The 17,676-nt window shown below is 48.4% G+C and overlaps 2 protein-coding genes across 2 annotated transcripts in view; one reads left to right on the top strand and one right to left on the bottom strand.

The window, feature by feature from the left end:
• Positions 1-637: 637 nt before the first annotated feature.
• Positions 638-4,410, bottom strand: NCDN (neurochondrin; the record flags this gene model as incomplete). Its single annotated transcript, XM_082494139.1, has 6 exons — positions 638-1,369; positions 1,693-1,835; positions 2,059-2,283; positions 2,459-2,685; positions 2,906-3,892; positions 4,309-4,410. The coding sequence occupies 6 exons, from the start codon at positions 4,408-4,410 to the stop codon at positions 933-935; spliced, it is 2,121 nt and encodes a 706-aa protein (XP_082350265.1). The 3' UTR covers positions 638-932.
• Positions 4,409-17,676, top strand: part of KIAA0319L (KIAA0319 like) — a gene marked incomplete at its 5' end in the record, with an annotated part of 33,637 nt that continues 20,369 nt past the window's right edge. Inside the window, 4 exons of the mRNA XM_082494169.1 lie at positions 4,409-4,416; positions 4,487-4,785; positions 11,153-11,847; positions 17,190-17,481. Coding sequence (XP_082350295.1) covers positions 4,409-4,416; positions 4,487-4,785; positions 11,153-11,847; positions 17,190-17,481 — 1,294 coding nt within the window. The remainder of the gene's footprint in view (positions 4,417-4,486; positions 4,786-11,152; positions 11,848-17,189; positions 17,482-17,676) is intronic.

The following is a 17,676-nucleotide window of genomic DNA, read 5'->3' as shown; positions in this document are numbered from 1 at the left end:
TGATTTACTGCCCCAACGTACATGTGGCCTTCTCTTCCCTAAGGCAAACTACCCCTCGGTCCGCCGGGAGTCAGCGAGGTGCAATTCACTCATTTCTGCCTTCACAATCTGCACCTGACGGCTCTCCAGAGAGCCCAGGCTGCTGCAGGTCGAACCCCTCGCCTTGCAAGAGTGAAAAACTCCCCCTGTACGTCCCATCCCTGCAGGGAGAGGGAGCCTGAGCAAGTACGGCCGTGCCTTGTGCAGGGGTTTTACAGGGCAAAACAGGCAACAGCACATGGTACCGTGGTTTTCTGGGCATGAATTTGGGATGATGGTACCAGCTGTGGATATGAGCCAGGGGGGTCGTCCCACAGCACGGCAAAAGAGCCTTTGTATATCTTCACCCCAGAAGGGGACAGGTCTGTGCCAAGTCACAGCTATTCTCACTCCTACCGGTAAATTTTAAAGCTTTTCCTGTTCCCGCCTTTTGCACCCCTCTCCGTGTAAAGCCAAGTTACTTTACTAACATGTGCAGGCCTCTGACATAAGGTGACATCCTGAAGGGTTTACTGTGACAAACTTGGGAGATCGTGTTAAAGGAGAAGCAGGCAACCACCTTGGGCAGAAAGAAATCCCAACACTGCAGGAGTTTGAAAAACAAAACAACAGAAAACATCTTTAATAATAAATCAGGCTGTTTTTAAAAAGAAATACTGACAGAAGGTCAGGCAGGTGCATGTTGAAATGTTCTGAGGCAGCAACGGTTCTGCACATCAGGCTGTGGACAGTGCAAATCCCGCTGAGCTCTGCGGCATCACTCCAGTTTTACAAAGTTTGTTCATTTCAATGTTTTTTGTCCCCATCCAGCACCAAAGGGCGCATGAGAAACGTTGAACAGATCTTGTGCAGGTGTCTGACCTCGTTTCCCACACCGGCGTACTGCTGGCTCCTCATTGCTCAGATAGACACTGTTCCAAAGCTGCCATACCGTAAAGGTTGGCCCACTCCCCGCCGTGGTGTGACAGGATCACGTCCCTGCACACCTCGCTGGCTCTGGCCAGCTCTACCAACACGCCCTGGAAAGCAGCAACGAGTTCAAAATCCACCGAGGCTGGAGCGACACGGGTCAGTAACTCCGAGAGGCTTTCCAGCCACCGCGCCTGGAGGACAGCTTGCGGCAGCCAGGGGAAAAGAGGCACGCAGCCGGCCAGGGCCTGCATCCCCAGGAACCAGAGCTCACGGACGTCAGCCCAGGCAGTCGCGTAGGCAGGTGACACAGCTGCGGCCAAGCTGTCGCTACCAGGGTCTGCTTGGGTGGTGTGGGCCTGCGATAGGAAGCGAATGGCAGCTCCGAAAAACTCCTGGGCAGACCGAGTCCCCTGAAGAACTGGAAGAAAACAGAAATGAATGACTCGATACAGAGCTTGCCCAGCTAAAGGAGGGACCCTTTGGTGGGTCTGTCTGCAGCAGGGCTTTCGGAGAGAACAGAATACCGTCCTCCTGCCCTACAAACCTCTTCATGTCAGCCCATCAGCCTACTGAATTTTTCTGCGTATTCCTTGCTCCTCCAGGCTTTTGGTTTTGTCACTTTTCCAATGACTGAAACTGGACGTTTTTCCCTTGTATTTGCTTTCTCCAACCCAACCACCCAGACTTGGTCTCTGGCCATGCAGAGCAATGTGCAACTTTGCCAGTGGGAACTCTTCTTACCTGCTGAACTTGCAAGGATCCTGGCCATCATCAGGCCCAGAGTGGCAATGTTGGCTGCTAGAACCAGGTGATCTTTCTGGGGCAGCAGTAGCGGAAGAGACTTCAGCAACATCTCCATCAAGGAGGAAAAGGTTTTGTCTCGCCTAGAGAGAAAGCAAACCCTGAGACACATTTCCTGAGCAGAGCCAGAAGCCCATGAAAATACCAAGGTTAAATGCAGCACCAAAAAAAGTAACGTAATTCGTGTTGAAAAAGAGACATCTCTGTTTCAACATAGTGTCTTAAAAAATCGTGCAAGCTTATTTCACAAGGCACCCTCTTTCTTCCCACTGGCAATCTTAAAGCAAGCTCCTGCAGCTCTGCTACCTGATGAGGTCCGGTGTAGTCACGACCAGGTTAAGGAAAATCCCACACGCAGTCTGTAGACTCATTTCAGTGCTTGTCAGTGGCGTTGGGGACCCAGGCTCGGTGATCAGCACCTCCCACTGGTGCAGGAAGTACTCACACAGCAGTGCTGGTGCCCCTTCTGAGATGAGGATGTCCCGGGGCCTGTCCTCTGCTGTTAAATGGCAAAAGCCAGGTAGCAGAAATCTGGAACGGGAAGTGATTGCAAACATGAGGTTGAATGGGTCTAAACCCTCCATTTGCATCCAACTGGGGGGAAAAAAAGAGCCCAGGAATTGGCAGTGTAGGGAGAATGGAAATTAGAAAAAGATTTGAGCAGGTTTGTGCTAAAATGCATCAACTCTGTGCTTATAATACGCACCTCAAAGCATCCTGGGGGAAGCCAGAGCCCTCAGTGCTGACCAGCTCTGGCTGGGGAAGACGCGCAGCTGGGCTGCCCTCTTTGAAAAGCTTCTTGGCATAATGGACAAGGAAAGGCAAGAGCTCACAGATTTCCTGCTTGAGGGAGGATGTCTCTTCTGCCATCCAGGCTCCAAGGATTCGAACAGAAGCAAATATGAAAGGATCTTGTAACTCCTCCTCTTTAACCTGCATGAAGAAGAAAGTAGACAGAAAATGACATTAGGGCTGCTGTCCTATCCAGCTGCTGCAGGTATGAAAACCACAGTGGGCAAAGATGCACATTTTGCTCTACACAGCTATGGCCGTGAACTGCTGAGCACCCATTAAGCATCCCAGTGAACACCCTATCAAAGCCGCCCAGAAAAAGCCACATAAGCATGCTCCTTCGTTGAAAGCCTTGCATTACCTGTCTCAAGTAGAATATTACAGCTCCAAATGCCTCCTCCATGATCCTCATGAGCTGTATTTTCTGTACCTCTTCTAGCAGTGGCTTCTCTTCTCTCAGGCACTCCTGGATCCCCATCTCAATAAGAACATAGCACGCTGTTACCACTTCTTTCTTCCCCTCCACCTCCAAAGGATTTGGCTCCTCTAGGGTCAGGCGGACCTCCACACATGCCAAGTTCACCAGCAAGGCCAGGAACTTGCTTCCAGCACTCCCTGCTGGGATCCACTCTGACCCACAGGCCTGCACGAGGCAGGCAGCAAGCTTCAGAGCAGGGTCTCGCTGCGACTGGCTGAGTTTGCTGCCCAAGATGTTAGCTAGCCCTTTGTAAAGTCTATGAAGGCACTCACAGCCCTGCGAGTCCTGTGTGATGGGTGGCGACAGGGGGATGAAGTGTGGCAGAATCTCACACAACTCGAATTTAGTTATGTCTTCAGTCTTGAGAAAATCATCAGAGAGCTTGCTCAGCACAGCCAGGAGGTGTGGAGCGTCTCTCTGCCAGCACTTGGCTTCTGCTATGGCCAACAGCCCCAAGAGCAGCGTCAAGGCACGGTCAGAGCCATAACTGCGACTCACATAGGCCTGGCACAGGGCAGACACCGTCCCTTTGGTCACCAACTCTCTGGGGCCCCTGGTAGTGGCCATGACAGCACTCAGGCACTGGTATACATCATCGATCATGGATGTGCTGTCCGGATTGCAGGGGGAAACCAGGATGTCATTGAAGGTTGGGATCTTGTTCAGGACCTGGGAGTGACCAGCTAACTCCGGATCGGTGCAGAAACACGCCAACAGAGTAAGGCCCAGTGCCTGGAAGGTGTGCTCGGGGCAGCCGTCTGGGGGCTGCCTGGAGGTGAGCAGGCGATTCGGAAACGTGAATCCAATTGCATCAAAGATCTGGCGACGGGTCTTAGCATCTAATTCTCCAGCTTTGACCGCTTTGGTCACCTGTAAGGCAAACCAGGGGTGAGCGTGCAGCACAGTAAGAGGCTATGCTAAATTTACAGGATTGAATGGGGACGATAAGAAGCCAAAACAACTTTCATTAGTATGGAAAAGTGAATCCTTAACCACCGATCTGGGCACTTGGTCTAAGCGCTAATCCAGAATTTTACCAGAGTGCTTCAAGAGCTGCAAATGGCGCTGACTAACCCCGGCACGCCCAAGCCAAGGCCGGGCTCCCCCCACCGTGCTGATGGGGACACTGAGGCACTGGAGCACCTCGCCCCGGAGTCCCCAACGCCACCAAGCACCGCTGCGGACGCCGCTGGGCCTCTCCCGTTTCCAGCGGCGGGTTTCGCCTTCCCCCTTGCCCCTTCCTGAGGCGATGGCGCCCGGGGTGCCGCCCCACAGCGGTCCCTCACCAGCAGCAGGGCTGCGAACTGCTCGCTGTCGTTCCTCGCATCTCTGAGCACGCCGAGGCACCGCTTCAGCGTCAAGTCTCGGTCTCCGCAGTCCGACGCCATGGCCAGGTAGGTCTGTTGGCACCCGGCCTCTCTCAGCCCCTTCCTTCACCACTGTTCCGCCCGTGTCGCCTCTCAGCCAATCCGCGCGCCGCCGCCGCGCCGCCGCCCAACCGCCTGCCGCCTTGTTGCGCAGTCCCCGAAGCCAGATCCTCCGCGCGGCCTGTGTGGGCAAACCACCTGTGGCTGCGCGGCCTCCTCACCCGCTGGCTGCGAGAGGGCGGCCCCGCCCCGCCCCGCCCCGAGCGCGCACAGCTGGCCCCGGAGCTCCGGCACCCACCGGACGGCGCCTGCAGAGCCCGTCCCGGTCCCGGTCCCGGTCCCAGTCCCAGTCCCAGTCCCGTTCCGGGAGGCGGCGGTTCAACTTCCGGGTGAAGGGTGAGCGGGCGCCCGCCGCCGCCGCCATGGCCGCGGGGCAGGAGGCCGCGCTGCCCCCCGGCCCGCCGCGCTGGAGGCCCGGCCCGGCCCCACCGCCCGCCTGAGGCCGCCGAGGAGCCGCCGGGCTCGCCTCGCCATGCGCCCCTGGTACGTACCCGCCGGTGCGCTCCCTCCTCCCGCCCCCGGGGGCACTGACAGGCGGCGGGGGCGGGGGTGGGTGGAGGGACGGCCCGGCCCGGCCCCGGGTCCCCGTGGACGGTCCCCGCGGGAGCCAGGGGCCGGCGGAGCGGAGACCCGGGGGGTGTGGAAGTTTCCTGAAGGACCTGTTGTTGGGTGAGGAGCCGCGGGTTCACGTCAGCTCTGTGAAGTTTCCCTCCCGGGGCTGTCCGGTCCGTGCTCCCGCGGCTGCCGCTCTTCGGTGCCGGCGGTTGGGTGGGATTCCCTGGAGGTTTGACGAAGGATGAGGGTTTGAGCCGTGCCCCGGTACATCCCTGACAATATTCCGGTTTGATTCTTCAGAAATGGCAGGTTTAACTCCTCGTGCCCAACGGCGCATCGATACTCTTTAAAAACAGGTAATAATTATTACTTGTGAAATAATTAATGGTTTCATATCACATCACCTAGAGCTAATTTAGATTTCAGTAACGTGACGCTGTAAAAGCGCCTTTGGCATTAGAAAGGCTGATGAGGAGCATCAGTGCTTTCGTGATTTGTGCCCTGCGGAGCAAAATACAAGGCCAAGCAGGTCTTTAGCTCCCTGTTTTTCAGTGTTGCTGTCTTCTTGTCTCTCTCTGTTTGTGGCTGGTACCGGCCAGCACCAACGTGCGAGCGATGACATTGCCAGGCAGCTGTGCCGGCTTTATCAGTGCCCGTGTTGTGCTCGTGGCGCTGGCTGGGTGTCCGCTGCCTGTGGAATATTTGAAACTGAAATTTCCCAAACGCGCCTTTGGAATCCGGTAGACTGTAACATGAGATATTTTGCCACTGAAAGTGGTGGAGGAGGAAATCACAAGGGTAATGGGAAAGGCCATCGTGGTGGCCCACTGTGGTTCAACACTGGGAACTTTGCTACTACAGGTTTTGCTTTAGTATTGTATCTTGATGGTTACTTAGCAGCAGCTGGACTAAGTCACAGCAGATAAGATAAGACATTCCTTTTCCTCCACAAATGCCCCATGATCTTCATAATGGCAACTGAATCTGTGCAAGAACATACCAATTGCCAGTGGATGTTTTGTGTTTCATATCTTGTATGTTTCCAGAACCCCGCTGCAGCCCACAAAGGCCATGGAGAAGAGGTTGGAAGCCAAGTTCAGCATCAGCGCCCCATTTCTGTCACGGTACTGCCTGGGAAAACCTGCAAGGGAGCGGAGAAGTCTGCGGCTGTTCTACCTGTGCACTTGCCTGTGTGCCTTGTGCTCCTCAGCAGGTGATTCTTCTCTTCTCTCTGGGACTGTGTCTGTATTTTTTTATGATATTTATCCCTCTCGCTTGTTGTAAAATATTCTGAGAGGAAGGTGAAATTGTAGCTAGACATTGTAGCTGGTGTAAAAAACAAATAAACCCCCACCCTTAATAGTTACTAAATGAGCTGTGTAGGAGAGATGTGGAGCACGAGGGGGTCACTTCTCGTAACATTGTATAGCTCTGGTAACCAACTGCTATTTTGAGTAACCGGGTGGTCAGCAGCAGGGTGTCTGTCTGTCCCACAGCTACTGTTGTGCATCTTCACACACACTGCTGGCTTTCAGGCACTTGCCTGTATCTCGTAGAGACCTTTCTCTGAGCTGAGAATCCTTTCTCTGCAAAAATGACCAAATGATACTCTGGAAAATAATTTCAGCTAAGGAATACTGGAAGCAAGCTGGGAAGGCAAGAACATTATTTTAGCCCTCATGTATAAGACTCTCCCCAAATGCAGTATGTCAATAGTCTATATTTGCCTACAGGCAATTGTTATGTTTGGGTTTTTATTTCCTGTTCAAACTTGAGTAACCAACCTCCTGCTCAAGTAAATAACCAAGTTAGTGGCTTGTGTGGAAGTTTTAATGTAATGGATTGTGTGGTGTTTTTTTTTTTTTTTTTTTATTTAAAAAGTTCAGATTCTGGCTTTTCAGAGACGTGTGTTAAGCTCCTGTGTTTTGAGGCCACATCTTCACCAAAAGGCGGTATTTTTCCGATGCGTGCATGTAGCATTCACCAGATCCTAGTTGAGGAAGTTTGTTCTGTGCAGTTTTTTTCCTCTGTGTTCAAGTTGCAGTGAATTATATGTTCAAGGTAGCGGTGACTTCAGTATGTGTCAACCCGTGTGACAGCAGCCAGCTGCTTTCTTTTTGCTGCAAGTTTGCTATGTCTTAATGGTAGCAAGGTTTGAAAAGGGGGTTGTTTTGCTTTGTTTCCCAGTTTTGTGGCCGTGTTCTCTAGGCTGCTGCAGTGTCTCTGTTGTTCCATCGGGCCTTTCTGGACACTCACCCAGTGACAAATTTGATTAAGCTAATGAACTGTGTGATCAGCTAATTTAGAACCTGGAAAGACATTTGTATTCCTGGTCCTAGCAAAGGTCTCTCAGCACTGTGTGTTTGGATGGTGTGTCAGGTGGATCGCGTGTCTCCTTGTAGACTGGGCTTCCTGCGTGGTGTTTCCTGTCTTTAGTAATATCTTGGAAGTCTAGAGCTAGTGCTGCGAATCCTGTTGCTCTTAGGGGTTGTTCCGCACAGTGCTGCAGTGTTTGAGGGCTGATCTGCTTGGGAGAGTTAAAACCCTGAAGGCTGACGCACGTGCAGAAATAAATGTAATTATATGTAACATAGTTATCTTGATGTGGACACTTTTTCCACTGTAGAGTTCTTGGCCGCCTTTGTGTCACTGAGGCTGCAGAGTTTGTTAAACTGAAGAGGAATTATGGCTGCCTAGAAATTAGTGTGATCATGCAGAGTTACGCAAGAGGAACTGTGTTGTCATAATTGGTTACACGTGACAGATTAAAAAAGCCCATAGAGTCAAGTCTTTAATCATTAATCTGATATCAGGAGGGATTAACTGCCTGAGCAGGTCCACGAACCTGAGCTTATTAATAGAAACTGTTCTTGTCGCTTCCATTCCCCTGCTGTTCAGCAAAGCTGTGAGCTGCGTCACCGGGACAGGAACTCCCGACTTCCTGAGGAGAGTAGTGGTCTCTGTACCAATGTACTAGAGAAGAAAAAAAATGACAAAAACAATATTAAGAAGTGACTAAGCACACCCACTGTGCAGGCATCTTGTGATTTGTGTTGTGCTAGGCTGGGGGGGCCGCTGGGGCTTAGGAGGGAACTCGTCCTCAGGGACGTTCCTCCTGACGGGTTTCTCATGCTTTTCTCTGAAGCTGCTGGCATTGGCATTGATGCTGTCAGTGACCAGATTTACTGCTGGTCTGACCCACCCTACGAGTTCCTGTATGTGCGTGTGGCTGCCTAGGGTCCAGCACAAGGAACTGGAAGGGACTGAACAGGCTGCTCTCCCAGTAAGCTGGTGCTCACAGCTGGTAGTCACTTCATCTTTCCAGAGATGAAGTGCAAGTGTAGACTGAGGTGCTCTGCTTTCTGCCATGGCACTTCAGTAAAGTTGCGCGAATGTGTGATGCCCACCAAAGACGATGGGATTTGCTTAGATGAAAATCAGTATGGTTCTGTGGAAAACGTACACCTAGAATGCTGGGCTGGCACGTTGCGAGTTGCCTGGTCACTTCTGTTGTTCCTGAGAGCTAACTGAGTTTTAAACTATCCATGTACAGCAATTCAGAAACCATATGAACATGTCTCAGGTGGGCATTAGCAGAGTTCTGGAAATGAAATCTGGCCAATGTCCACAGTGGTGTCAGGGTGACTGTCAGTCCGAGCACTTTGGGGTGTAACGAGGTCGGTTGTTGCCCTGGGCAGACAGGCTGCCCGTCTGCTTGCTCACGAAGGAAGGGCCGTGTGTTGATGAAGTGTGACAAGGACGGTACTGATTTAAAGGCGCTGTTATCAACTTCTCTCTCTGCTGAACATATGCAAAGTTTCGTTTACATGTTGCAGTTGGACATTGCTCGGGTGAAGAGCTTCCCCTCCTTCTGTGCAGTTGTCGGTTCAGACACCCACAGGGAGCTCTGCTCCCCCGTGACTCGGTCACAGATCTCGATTGCGTTCTGTTGCAGCTGATGCTAGCTTTCCTGAGCCTTGTCTTCAAACTGCCTTTGCTGAGCTGGCTTCCCAATAAGCTATAAATAACACTTTTGCTTTCTGATGTCTCGAAACCCAACTTCTCCTGATGGTGGTGTGAGTTCCCTTTTTGGGTTGAAATTCTTGGTATAGGAGATTCCACGCAAAAGGTACATGAATATGCCCATTTTCCTTTATTTTAAATAAGAGGCTAATCCATTCTGGGTGAGAAAATCACTGTGTGTGGATACGTTTAATGATCAGGAGTAGAAAACTGTTACACCTACTGTGGTGTTTGGGACAACTGAATTACAACAAAATATGTCCTCAGTCTTCCCCACTTGCTTTCTTTGGTCATACAAGGTTATCCTGGTCATACAAAGTTATAAAAGTGCTATGACTTTCCCCTTCCTCCTGCACCTGGGGGTGGTATTAGCTGTGATTCAGAGGGCCAGAGTTCCGTGCCATCTCAGTAGCGTGTGGTAAGTGTCTTTGTGGCTGGAGTTTAAAGTCCTGAAGTCAAATGCTTCAGGTAGCCTAAACCAGCCAGAGTGGAAGACGCCTGTGTCCGTCTGTACTGTTCTTGTCTCACAGAGAGTTTTCCAGGATTGATGCTTCAGGAGGTTGAGGTTGACCACTGCTTGTGAGCTCCAGACTTGATCAGAAAAACCCTCCCCCTCTGCACTTCTGTCTGTGTCGTGGTTGGCGCTTGGAAAGTTTCCCGCTGTGCGAGCCTGCCGTGGCTCAGCAGGGCTGCCCGGAGTTGTGCCAGGCAGTGGGAACCTAGCGCGATTTCTTCCAAGAATCATAAAACGCACTGCAGTGCCATCACCAAATTACTTTTATTTGGTGGATGATGACATTGAGATTTTTTTGTGGCCTTTCTCCCGTGCTTCAACATATTCCATCTTTAATGTGTTTGTAATTTGGAAGTGACAGGAGAAGTCGGGTGAGAATTCTTTTCAAGGGAGACAGACAGATCAGGCTCTGCATCCATGCCTGCTAATTTGTTCAGTTCCCACTGTAGTGAGTGTGGGTATAATGCAACATGAACTCTGTATTCATTCAGAGTTACTGGAATAGTAACTTGTTACCGAGTTACTTTTCTTTGTATGCTGTCAAGAAATACAGACTAGGGTATTATAATTTCAGTTCAGACTTCTTTATTTTAATGGAGAAAAAAGTTTCCCATTTGTGTTGTGTTCAAGAACTCCATTCTTGACAGGCAGGGAGCCAGATCTGGAGCGTAGTCTCCAGCTGCACCACTTAGAGTCCAGCAACATAGTTTGTAAAGTAATCTTCCAGTGACCTATTATCCTGTGGATGCTGAACACAGCACAGTGTAACAGTCCCATAGGTCATTAGTCTATTTTTAGGGAGTCCTTAATCTGCAGAGCTCTGAATTTTGGAAGCCTTTAATCCATTGATCCCTGCAAGCACTCAAATTTTTCATGCAAAGAAAAAAAGTAAATCCATATGCAAAGCAGTTGCTGCTTTACTGCTGGTCTGAGATCTGAATTAACTTGACTCTTAAAAATCATGTTTGACAGATAATTTTTATTCTAGAAAGCACTACAGTGGAGCAGGTGGTGAGGATGGGCCTTGCCTATCTCTGTTCTGGAAGATGTAGCGACTTCTCAAATGGAGCAGTTTCACTCAAGTGACTTGACTTCAGACATCAGCATGGAAGAGGAAAACGTGCCTTTATACTATGAACCGAGCCAGTGTCGCTGTTTCCTGAGTTCTCCTTTAAGGCAAACTATGGACAGAGAGGAAGTGCTGTTTGCTGGTTAGAATAAGAAACTGTACTCAGGATACCCGAGTTCAATTTCTGCCTTTTAACTTGCTGTGTAACCTCAGCCTCACTGTTCCATCTGTGCCTTACAGCCTTCTCTGAAACAGGGATGTTTCTGGGTTTGCTTCTTTTGTTGTAGATGGATTTAGCTCCATTGCTATCAAAAATGGTCATGGTCCTGTTGACAGGAGATGATTGCTTAAAAACTTGTGCAAGTACTAGATACTGAGGGCAGGTATAGATTCCGAAAAGCCCCCGTTTTACTGTCTTGTACCCTCTCTCCCGCATTACTCCCGTGCCCTAAATTCATCTTGACAATAGTGATGAGGATCTATTGTCCACTGCTTTAAAGGATTGAGAATTGTCTCTATTTGTCTTCCTTCTGCTTTCCCAGATGCAAACTGGAACAGACCTAAATGTGAGCCGGGGAAGATCCTGTTTGGTGGCCGTTTGAGATCGTGGGAAGATCACCATTTACAGCTTCTGGAAGGATTTCATACTGTACGGTCCTGTCAGACTGCTTGCTGCCAGAGCCCCACCTGTGATGCCTTTTGGTTCTTGGAAAATATGTGCATCCAGGTGAACTGCAGTATGCCTGGTATGTGTCAGGCAAACCGGACTGGCTTTTCTGACTCAGTTTTGGTGTTTTTAAAGAAATCACAAAGCACAGAGCACTTAAAGTTTCAAACGGAGGGTGATGTGAAGACCTGGTTTCACAAGTGGTTGGACTGGGGCATCCCTGTCCAGGGGAAAAAAAGACTGCGGAGGTCATCCCAGAAGTGGAGCTTGGCAGGTAACAGGGTGGAACTCCTGAAAAGGGAGATAGCAGCGAGCCCCAGCAGTGAGGCTGCCGCCAGAACATCAGACAGCAAATCTAGAAGCAGCCAAAGTGAAGCAGAGCGCTTGAAGGATCAAGTACTGAGGCACTTAGTGGCAGACAGGCGTGTTCCTGAAGGCCATCCAAGTCAAAAGGAAGACTCGCTGACAAATGGACAGAATCCGAGAGAGCAGAAAACCAAAAGCCTGTTCCCCTCTAAAAGCAATAACATGAATAGATCAAGTGACGCAGATGGCGTTGGCTTGCCACAGGTAAGTGTGATTGCTGGGGCTGAAATGGGGCTTTCTCGGACAGCTGTCACCCTCTTGCTCAATCTTACTTTACGGAGACTTTGACTTAAAACTGCTGAAGTGATGGGGTACGTTTCTGGATGCCTGTTTTCAGCCTCCTGTCAACGCAGCAAGACCAAGGGTTGTTTTTTTTTATTTGTTGTTTCTGGGAGGTAGGATTTTTCCCTCCCTCTTTCTAGCTGGGGTAACCTGTGTTTGGGAAGGTGAGGGGAGATGGAGGTCATGAGGATGCTTGTCCTTTGTATAATCATACAGCGTACTTGCCAGATGAGGAGGAAAGGTGAGATGTGATGTCAGTGGGAAGTGCCTGGGAGTTGAAAACTGTTACCAGTAAAAGTACCTTTTTATATCCACAAAAAATTTGTTTTCCTTCGATTGTTGAATTGAGGCAGTTAAATATGTTATTTTATAGACTCATGCATAGAGTTTCCAGTGTACTTTCATGTCAGCCTGCTTGCTTGAGTCGGCATTTTAGTGCCGATTTTTTGTTCTGTTTTTAAGACTGCTTCAGTTTGTCAAATCCATAAAAGCTTACATTGGCATTGGTTGAATGAAACCAGCTTAGTCTCTACTCCAAACATGTACAATGTTAATTTAGTAAATCTACATGTTAGTCTTAAGGAGAAAATGGCACATTTCAATTGTTAAATAATTTTTGTATTTTTAAATCTGCAAATAGTTTTTCAAGCCTTATCATACAAAAAAGCCCATCCACTTGTGGTGGTGAAATAGAAATAATTTTACTTTCTGAAACTGTTCTTTAAATACCCTTTGCCCTTTTTCTAGGATTTGGCACTGTTGAAGCCTGATGCATTTTCCTGTAGTTACAGTCTTGTTCTGGAAACCTGACTGAATTTGTTTCTCTCCCTTGTATTTAAATCTTGGTTCCAGGTAGGGCTGTGACTGTTGTGAGCCACCACCCTGCAGAGCAGGATGTGGAGAGCAGCCAAGGGACACCGCCGAGAGCTCCAGGGCAGGCCGGGAGGCGTGTGAAATCATGCACTGAAACTTTACAAATGTTTGATTTTCCAGAACCCCACGGCATTTAGAGCTGACTCAAGATCTCAGCTTTCTCTCTCCCTTGCAGTATTGCAGCATTTCCACCCTGCCTGTTCTTTCCTCTGCCTAATATCTGAGGCTTCTGCAGTGACCCCATTCTCTCAGTTGTTATGCGTGCGTCTGGGGAGCCTTCTTCGCAGCCAGTCTTAAATGTCTTCTGTTGTTCTTGGGTGATAGTGGTTAGATCTCCGTGCTTGTCCAGTTTGAAGTGTTGCATTCTGAGTTGTATTATTACTGTTCAGTGCCTTTCCAGTAAACTGGTTGCAAATATTAAACTACATGGATTATTCAGCTTCTGAATATTGCTGAGTATCCAGGATTTCCCATCTTTAGGAAGCACTCTCCATTATCATTAAGGTGCACTGTTGGGTGTACGCTGGGGAAAGGTTTTTCTTCTTGTTACTGATTTTTGCTAGTGAGAAAGTCCAGATCTGTTGACAAAATGCAGGTTCATCAAAATAAAAACTTCTTCCTAAAATATATTGGCTGTGATGGAATTCCTGGCAGTCACGTTTTTGAGGTTTAGGATAGAGTTTGTGGGGAGGAGAAAGAATTAAAAAATCCACCTTAACAGGAGTATTGAGTTGAAGCTGGTTCTACACAGCCCTGGGCTAATTCCTTGATTATTGAACCATCCAAATTTCACTGGCAAAATATAAGGGAAGCTATGCAGCTGTCCTTGCATTTCTGATCTGAGAGCAGTTTAATTTAGGCCAAGGATATAACATTCAAGGCTGTGTACTTGGGACGTGGCCAGCCTTTGCAGGAGGGAGATGCTAAAGCAGGGAGTTTTCGAAGCTGGGTTGGTTTTGGGCCAGAATAAGTAAAGTTACACACGTGATGAAATCAGTAAAACTTCACCTGAGCTAGATTTAGTCCAGTACGTGGAGCTCGTGGCTTCAGCAGGTGAATGCTGAGCATTTAATACTGTATTCCTAAAGAAGGTTTGGCAGGTGGGCTGGAAGGTGGGGAAAATACTGGATCATCACTGCATGCAAAGCAGTTCTTACCTGGGAACATCTGAAGTGGGAAAGGACATCCAGGTCAAAGTGGCTCTGAACTCCTTTCTAAAAGGGGCAAAAGAAATTAATGTGCATATTCTCATCTTCTGTTGATGAGCGTCGAAAGCGTGGCAAGGCAAATCTTTTCCTAGAGACTCAGGGAAAAGTCAAGTGACTGTTTTAGAAAAACATTGCGTTTAAATTTTCTTCTTGCAGTTCTCATGGCTCTGTAGCCATCTGTAATGTCCTGTAATGTGCAGCCAGCATTAATTTGTGGTTTTACTGTATCCATGCTCTGGAACCAGAGATGGATGAAGGAGAGTGTACCAGGGTAAACCGCAGCGCATGCTGCTCATCAGCTCTTATATAAGGAAGGAAATTTGTGTTTTTCCATGAGTGAATGGCATTTTCCAGGCACCATTTTTTTTTCCTGCCTCACTGTAGAAATACTTGTCAATTTTAAAATATAGCAATGCATTTAACAGCCAGTCAGGACAAGCACTTAAGCGCAGCACTGCTGATGAGAAGGGCTGCTGCAGCACTGCCGCAGTTCTGCAGGCAAACCGTGGAAAAAGCTGCAGCCTTTAAAATGGGGTTGTTACAACAGAGCCGGAGAGCTCGTTCCTGCACTCACAGCACTGGCCATGGTTGGCTGCTGTTGGCCATAGCAAGCTCTGCGTTCAGCTCTTGCTGTCCTGTTTCGTGCTAGTGCTGGTGCTATTTACACTACGAGGAAAGAGGAAGGATCTCTCTTAACAGCCAGCACTAATGCTGTAATGGTTTGTGACATTACCCACATTTTTGTGTCTTGTCTCTTCACAGCCATGGCACCTAGTGAAAACAACTAAGGGCACACTCTAAGCTGAAAAGAGCCTATGTTTTAAATTCAGACTGGGCTTGGCAAAGTCAAGCCCATTTAAATTTAAAAAAAAAAATAAATTCCAGAACACAGGTGTTTTACTTTCAAGTAACTTAGGTTCGGTGTGGGTTCTGATGCACATAGCTGCTCTAGATCCATCTTGCAGACATGGGACTCTCAGACAGGGAGAGCGGGTCACTTGTCCCAGGCCAAAGGCAGTTAAGGGTCGGAATCGAAAGCATCTGGCACTCCTGCGTTCACTCAGGCCAATGTGCCACTTCTCTCTATTTTTCTAAGCTAATAAGATAGGACAGCTGGCAAACTTCTAGTCTCCTCCTCGTTTATCCTCAAGAATGAAGTCTTCTGTTCTTTGCTTTAAAGAATTCGGGGTTATGGAGTAAAGATAAGAAATGTCTCAACTTGCAAGCATTAGGGGCATTTTTGACTGTTATGTTGCCCCAGGCAAAGCTTATCTAACTCAAGCTCTCCACAGACATTTGGCTGTCAATACTGTTATTCTTCCTCCCAGAAGTCTTCAGGATGAAAAGTTTTTTTTATTTTAGGCATTAAAAAGTGAGCCAAGGAAGTGTCCAGCTCACTGAAAATATTGCCGAGCAAAGTGGAGACTCAGTGCAGACCCTGGTGTCCCGTGTGCTGTTTGTGACAGCAGGTCTTGCCACCCGTCTGGGTTGATTGTTGCTCAGCAAAAAGTGGTTCTCTGTAGTGGTTTGAAGTCATGGAGACCTTCTGCTCCTGTGCCCTTCCTAAAGAGTCTGTCTCAAGCATCCAAATTCCTGCCCTGCTGTTCCCCTCTTGTTGTGCCAGTGTTTCTGGCTTTATTTGCTTACTTGGCAAGAGGGACTCAGTGTCTTGAGTTGACCAGAGTCATGGATGGGTGTAAGACGGTACTGCTTGGGACAGCCAACTGTCCTGAGGCCACCAGTGAAGAGCAGCACAGAGCAGTATGCCAGATCTTGCCTGCATCTTTGTTCCAAAGAGTCCGTAGTTTTGTTAAAGATAAAGGAAGCCCATCAACAAGCAAGCAAATGGAGAAAACCAGCTTATGTTCATAACGCTAACAAATAGCGTTTGGTTCTTTGGTCCATAAAGCTCAGACATTAATCAAACATACAAATTAATTGAGATGTTTTACATTCTGTGACTGAGGGAAAGTTAGCTGAGATACAGGGGGAGGAAATGATTTGCCCGAGACTGCAAAAAATCCTTCTTGCGGAGAAGCCTTCAGTGCCTTCCTTGCTATTCCTGGCCTGGCTGGCCGTTGCAGTATGCGCAGGATGGCTTTGTTTTTACAACTGGCATTTAGTGTTTTCTGAGGCCCAGCCCATTTACTGATGAGGATGTTGCCCACCATGGTCTAGAGCAGTTTTACAGTTCCTGTTTCCTGGACTGAATGCCAGCAGCATGGTATAAAAGCTTAGAATATTTCCTCCAATATGAGCTTTTGATCAGCTCCTCTAATGGGGAGTACTAGTGGGCAATTCAGCTCCAAAACACTTCCCAAGTCGAAGATGGTAAATTGCTCCATTTTAAATATTTAGCAGATGTTCTCAAAATAAAGTTAGCTCAACAAAATGTGCTACACACATGCACTTCATGGTGGAAGGTGAATTGTCAAGAGTATTGCCTGCCAGGCTAAGAACTGGAATGGGGCTAGGTACTGTAAAAGGAATTTTCTGATGAAAGAAAGGAAATTGTTACTGCCACTTTGATTATTTTCAATAAAGCGGCTCATCCTGTAAGGATGCGAGCAAACTTTCTGCCGCAAGCTCGGCTCCCTGCCCCAGCAGCATCTCCCGTGGCATGCACGCAGGGAACTGTTTGTGTCAGGTCACCTTGCTTTGAAGAATGATTCTGAAGTAAATTTCCTCTTGCTGCAATGATTTGATTATTACATAAAAATGCCATTGCAATCCTCCTGCTTTGGGCTTGCCAACTGCACAGCTTTAGAAAAAGGAATATATGGCCAAAACAAATGGCCCAAGCGAACCCTGTTTCCTGGTCCCTGGTTTTTGCTTCTGTCTTATCCCACCTCTCCCTTCTTTTAGCTCCGCTCGCTGCAATTTTGAACCTAGATCTTCTCTCAGGTTTGCCACATCAACAGCAGTGATACTTAAGGCGGTGTAGTTAAACCTAAGGTCCTAGCCAGTGTTCAACTGAGCTGGAAACAGCCTGTCTGCTGTGGAGGAAGAACATGGAGAAACATTTTAGAAGAGAGAAGGGGAAGCAGTAAAACATCCTGCTTCTGGGAAAAACAAACCAGGGACTTTTCACCCTCCCTAACTGAAGGAGGTGACGTGCAACAACACTAAACCAAAACTGACATTCAGCATTCAATCAAACTAAGACAACTTTTTTCGTTACAGATTCACATGGGAACATCTGCACCAGAACCCTCAGTGTTGGCTACATTCTCCAGTCCTGCAGCACAGGGCTTGACAGCCACCGGAAAGGCGGAGAAGCCTGGGCAGCCAGATGATGCTTTGGTCCATCCTTACTCCTCAGATGTGTTGCCCACAGTCAGCCCCATGCCACGGAAAAGCACAACGAAGATGCAGACAGCTACTTCTGTGCCAAGTGGAGTTCCCACAAATGGCAGTGTTTCTACAATCCAGACCAACACTGCTGTGTCACCAAGTACTACTGCCACCACACCAGGTGAGGACCTACAGTGCTCCAGCAAATGTTATTTATTCAGGTTTTGTTGACAAGCCATTGCAGCATTGAAAAATACAAGATAATTTCAGAAATTATGGTACCTTTGAAAAGGTGCCGAGATACACGCTTCAGCGCGCGTGCCAGTTGGACCCCATTAACTCATGAGGTCTGAGAATGGGACTTTGGCATCATAAA

This window comes from Vanellus vanellus, assembly GCF_965231255.1.
Source record: "Vanellus vanellus genome assembly, chromosome: 22".
NCBI classification, from domain to species: Eukaryota; Metazoa; Chordata; class Aves; order Charadriiformes; family Charadriidae; genus Vanellus; species Vanellus vanellus.
The sequence above is the reverse complement of the archived record's forward strand: the minus strand, read 5'-3'. Positions and strand labels throughout refer to the sequence as shown.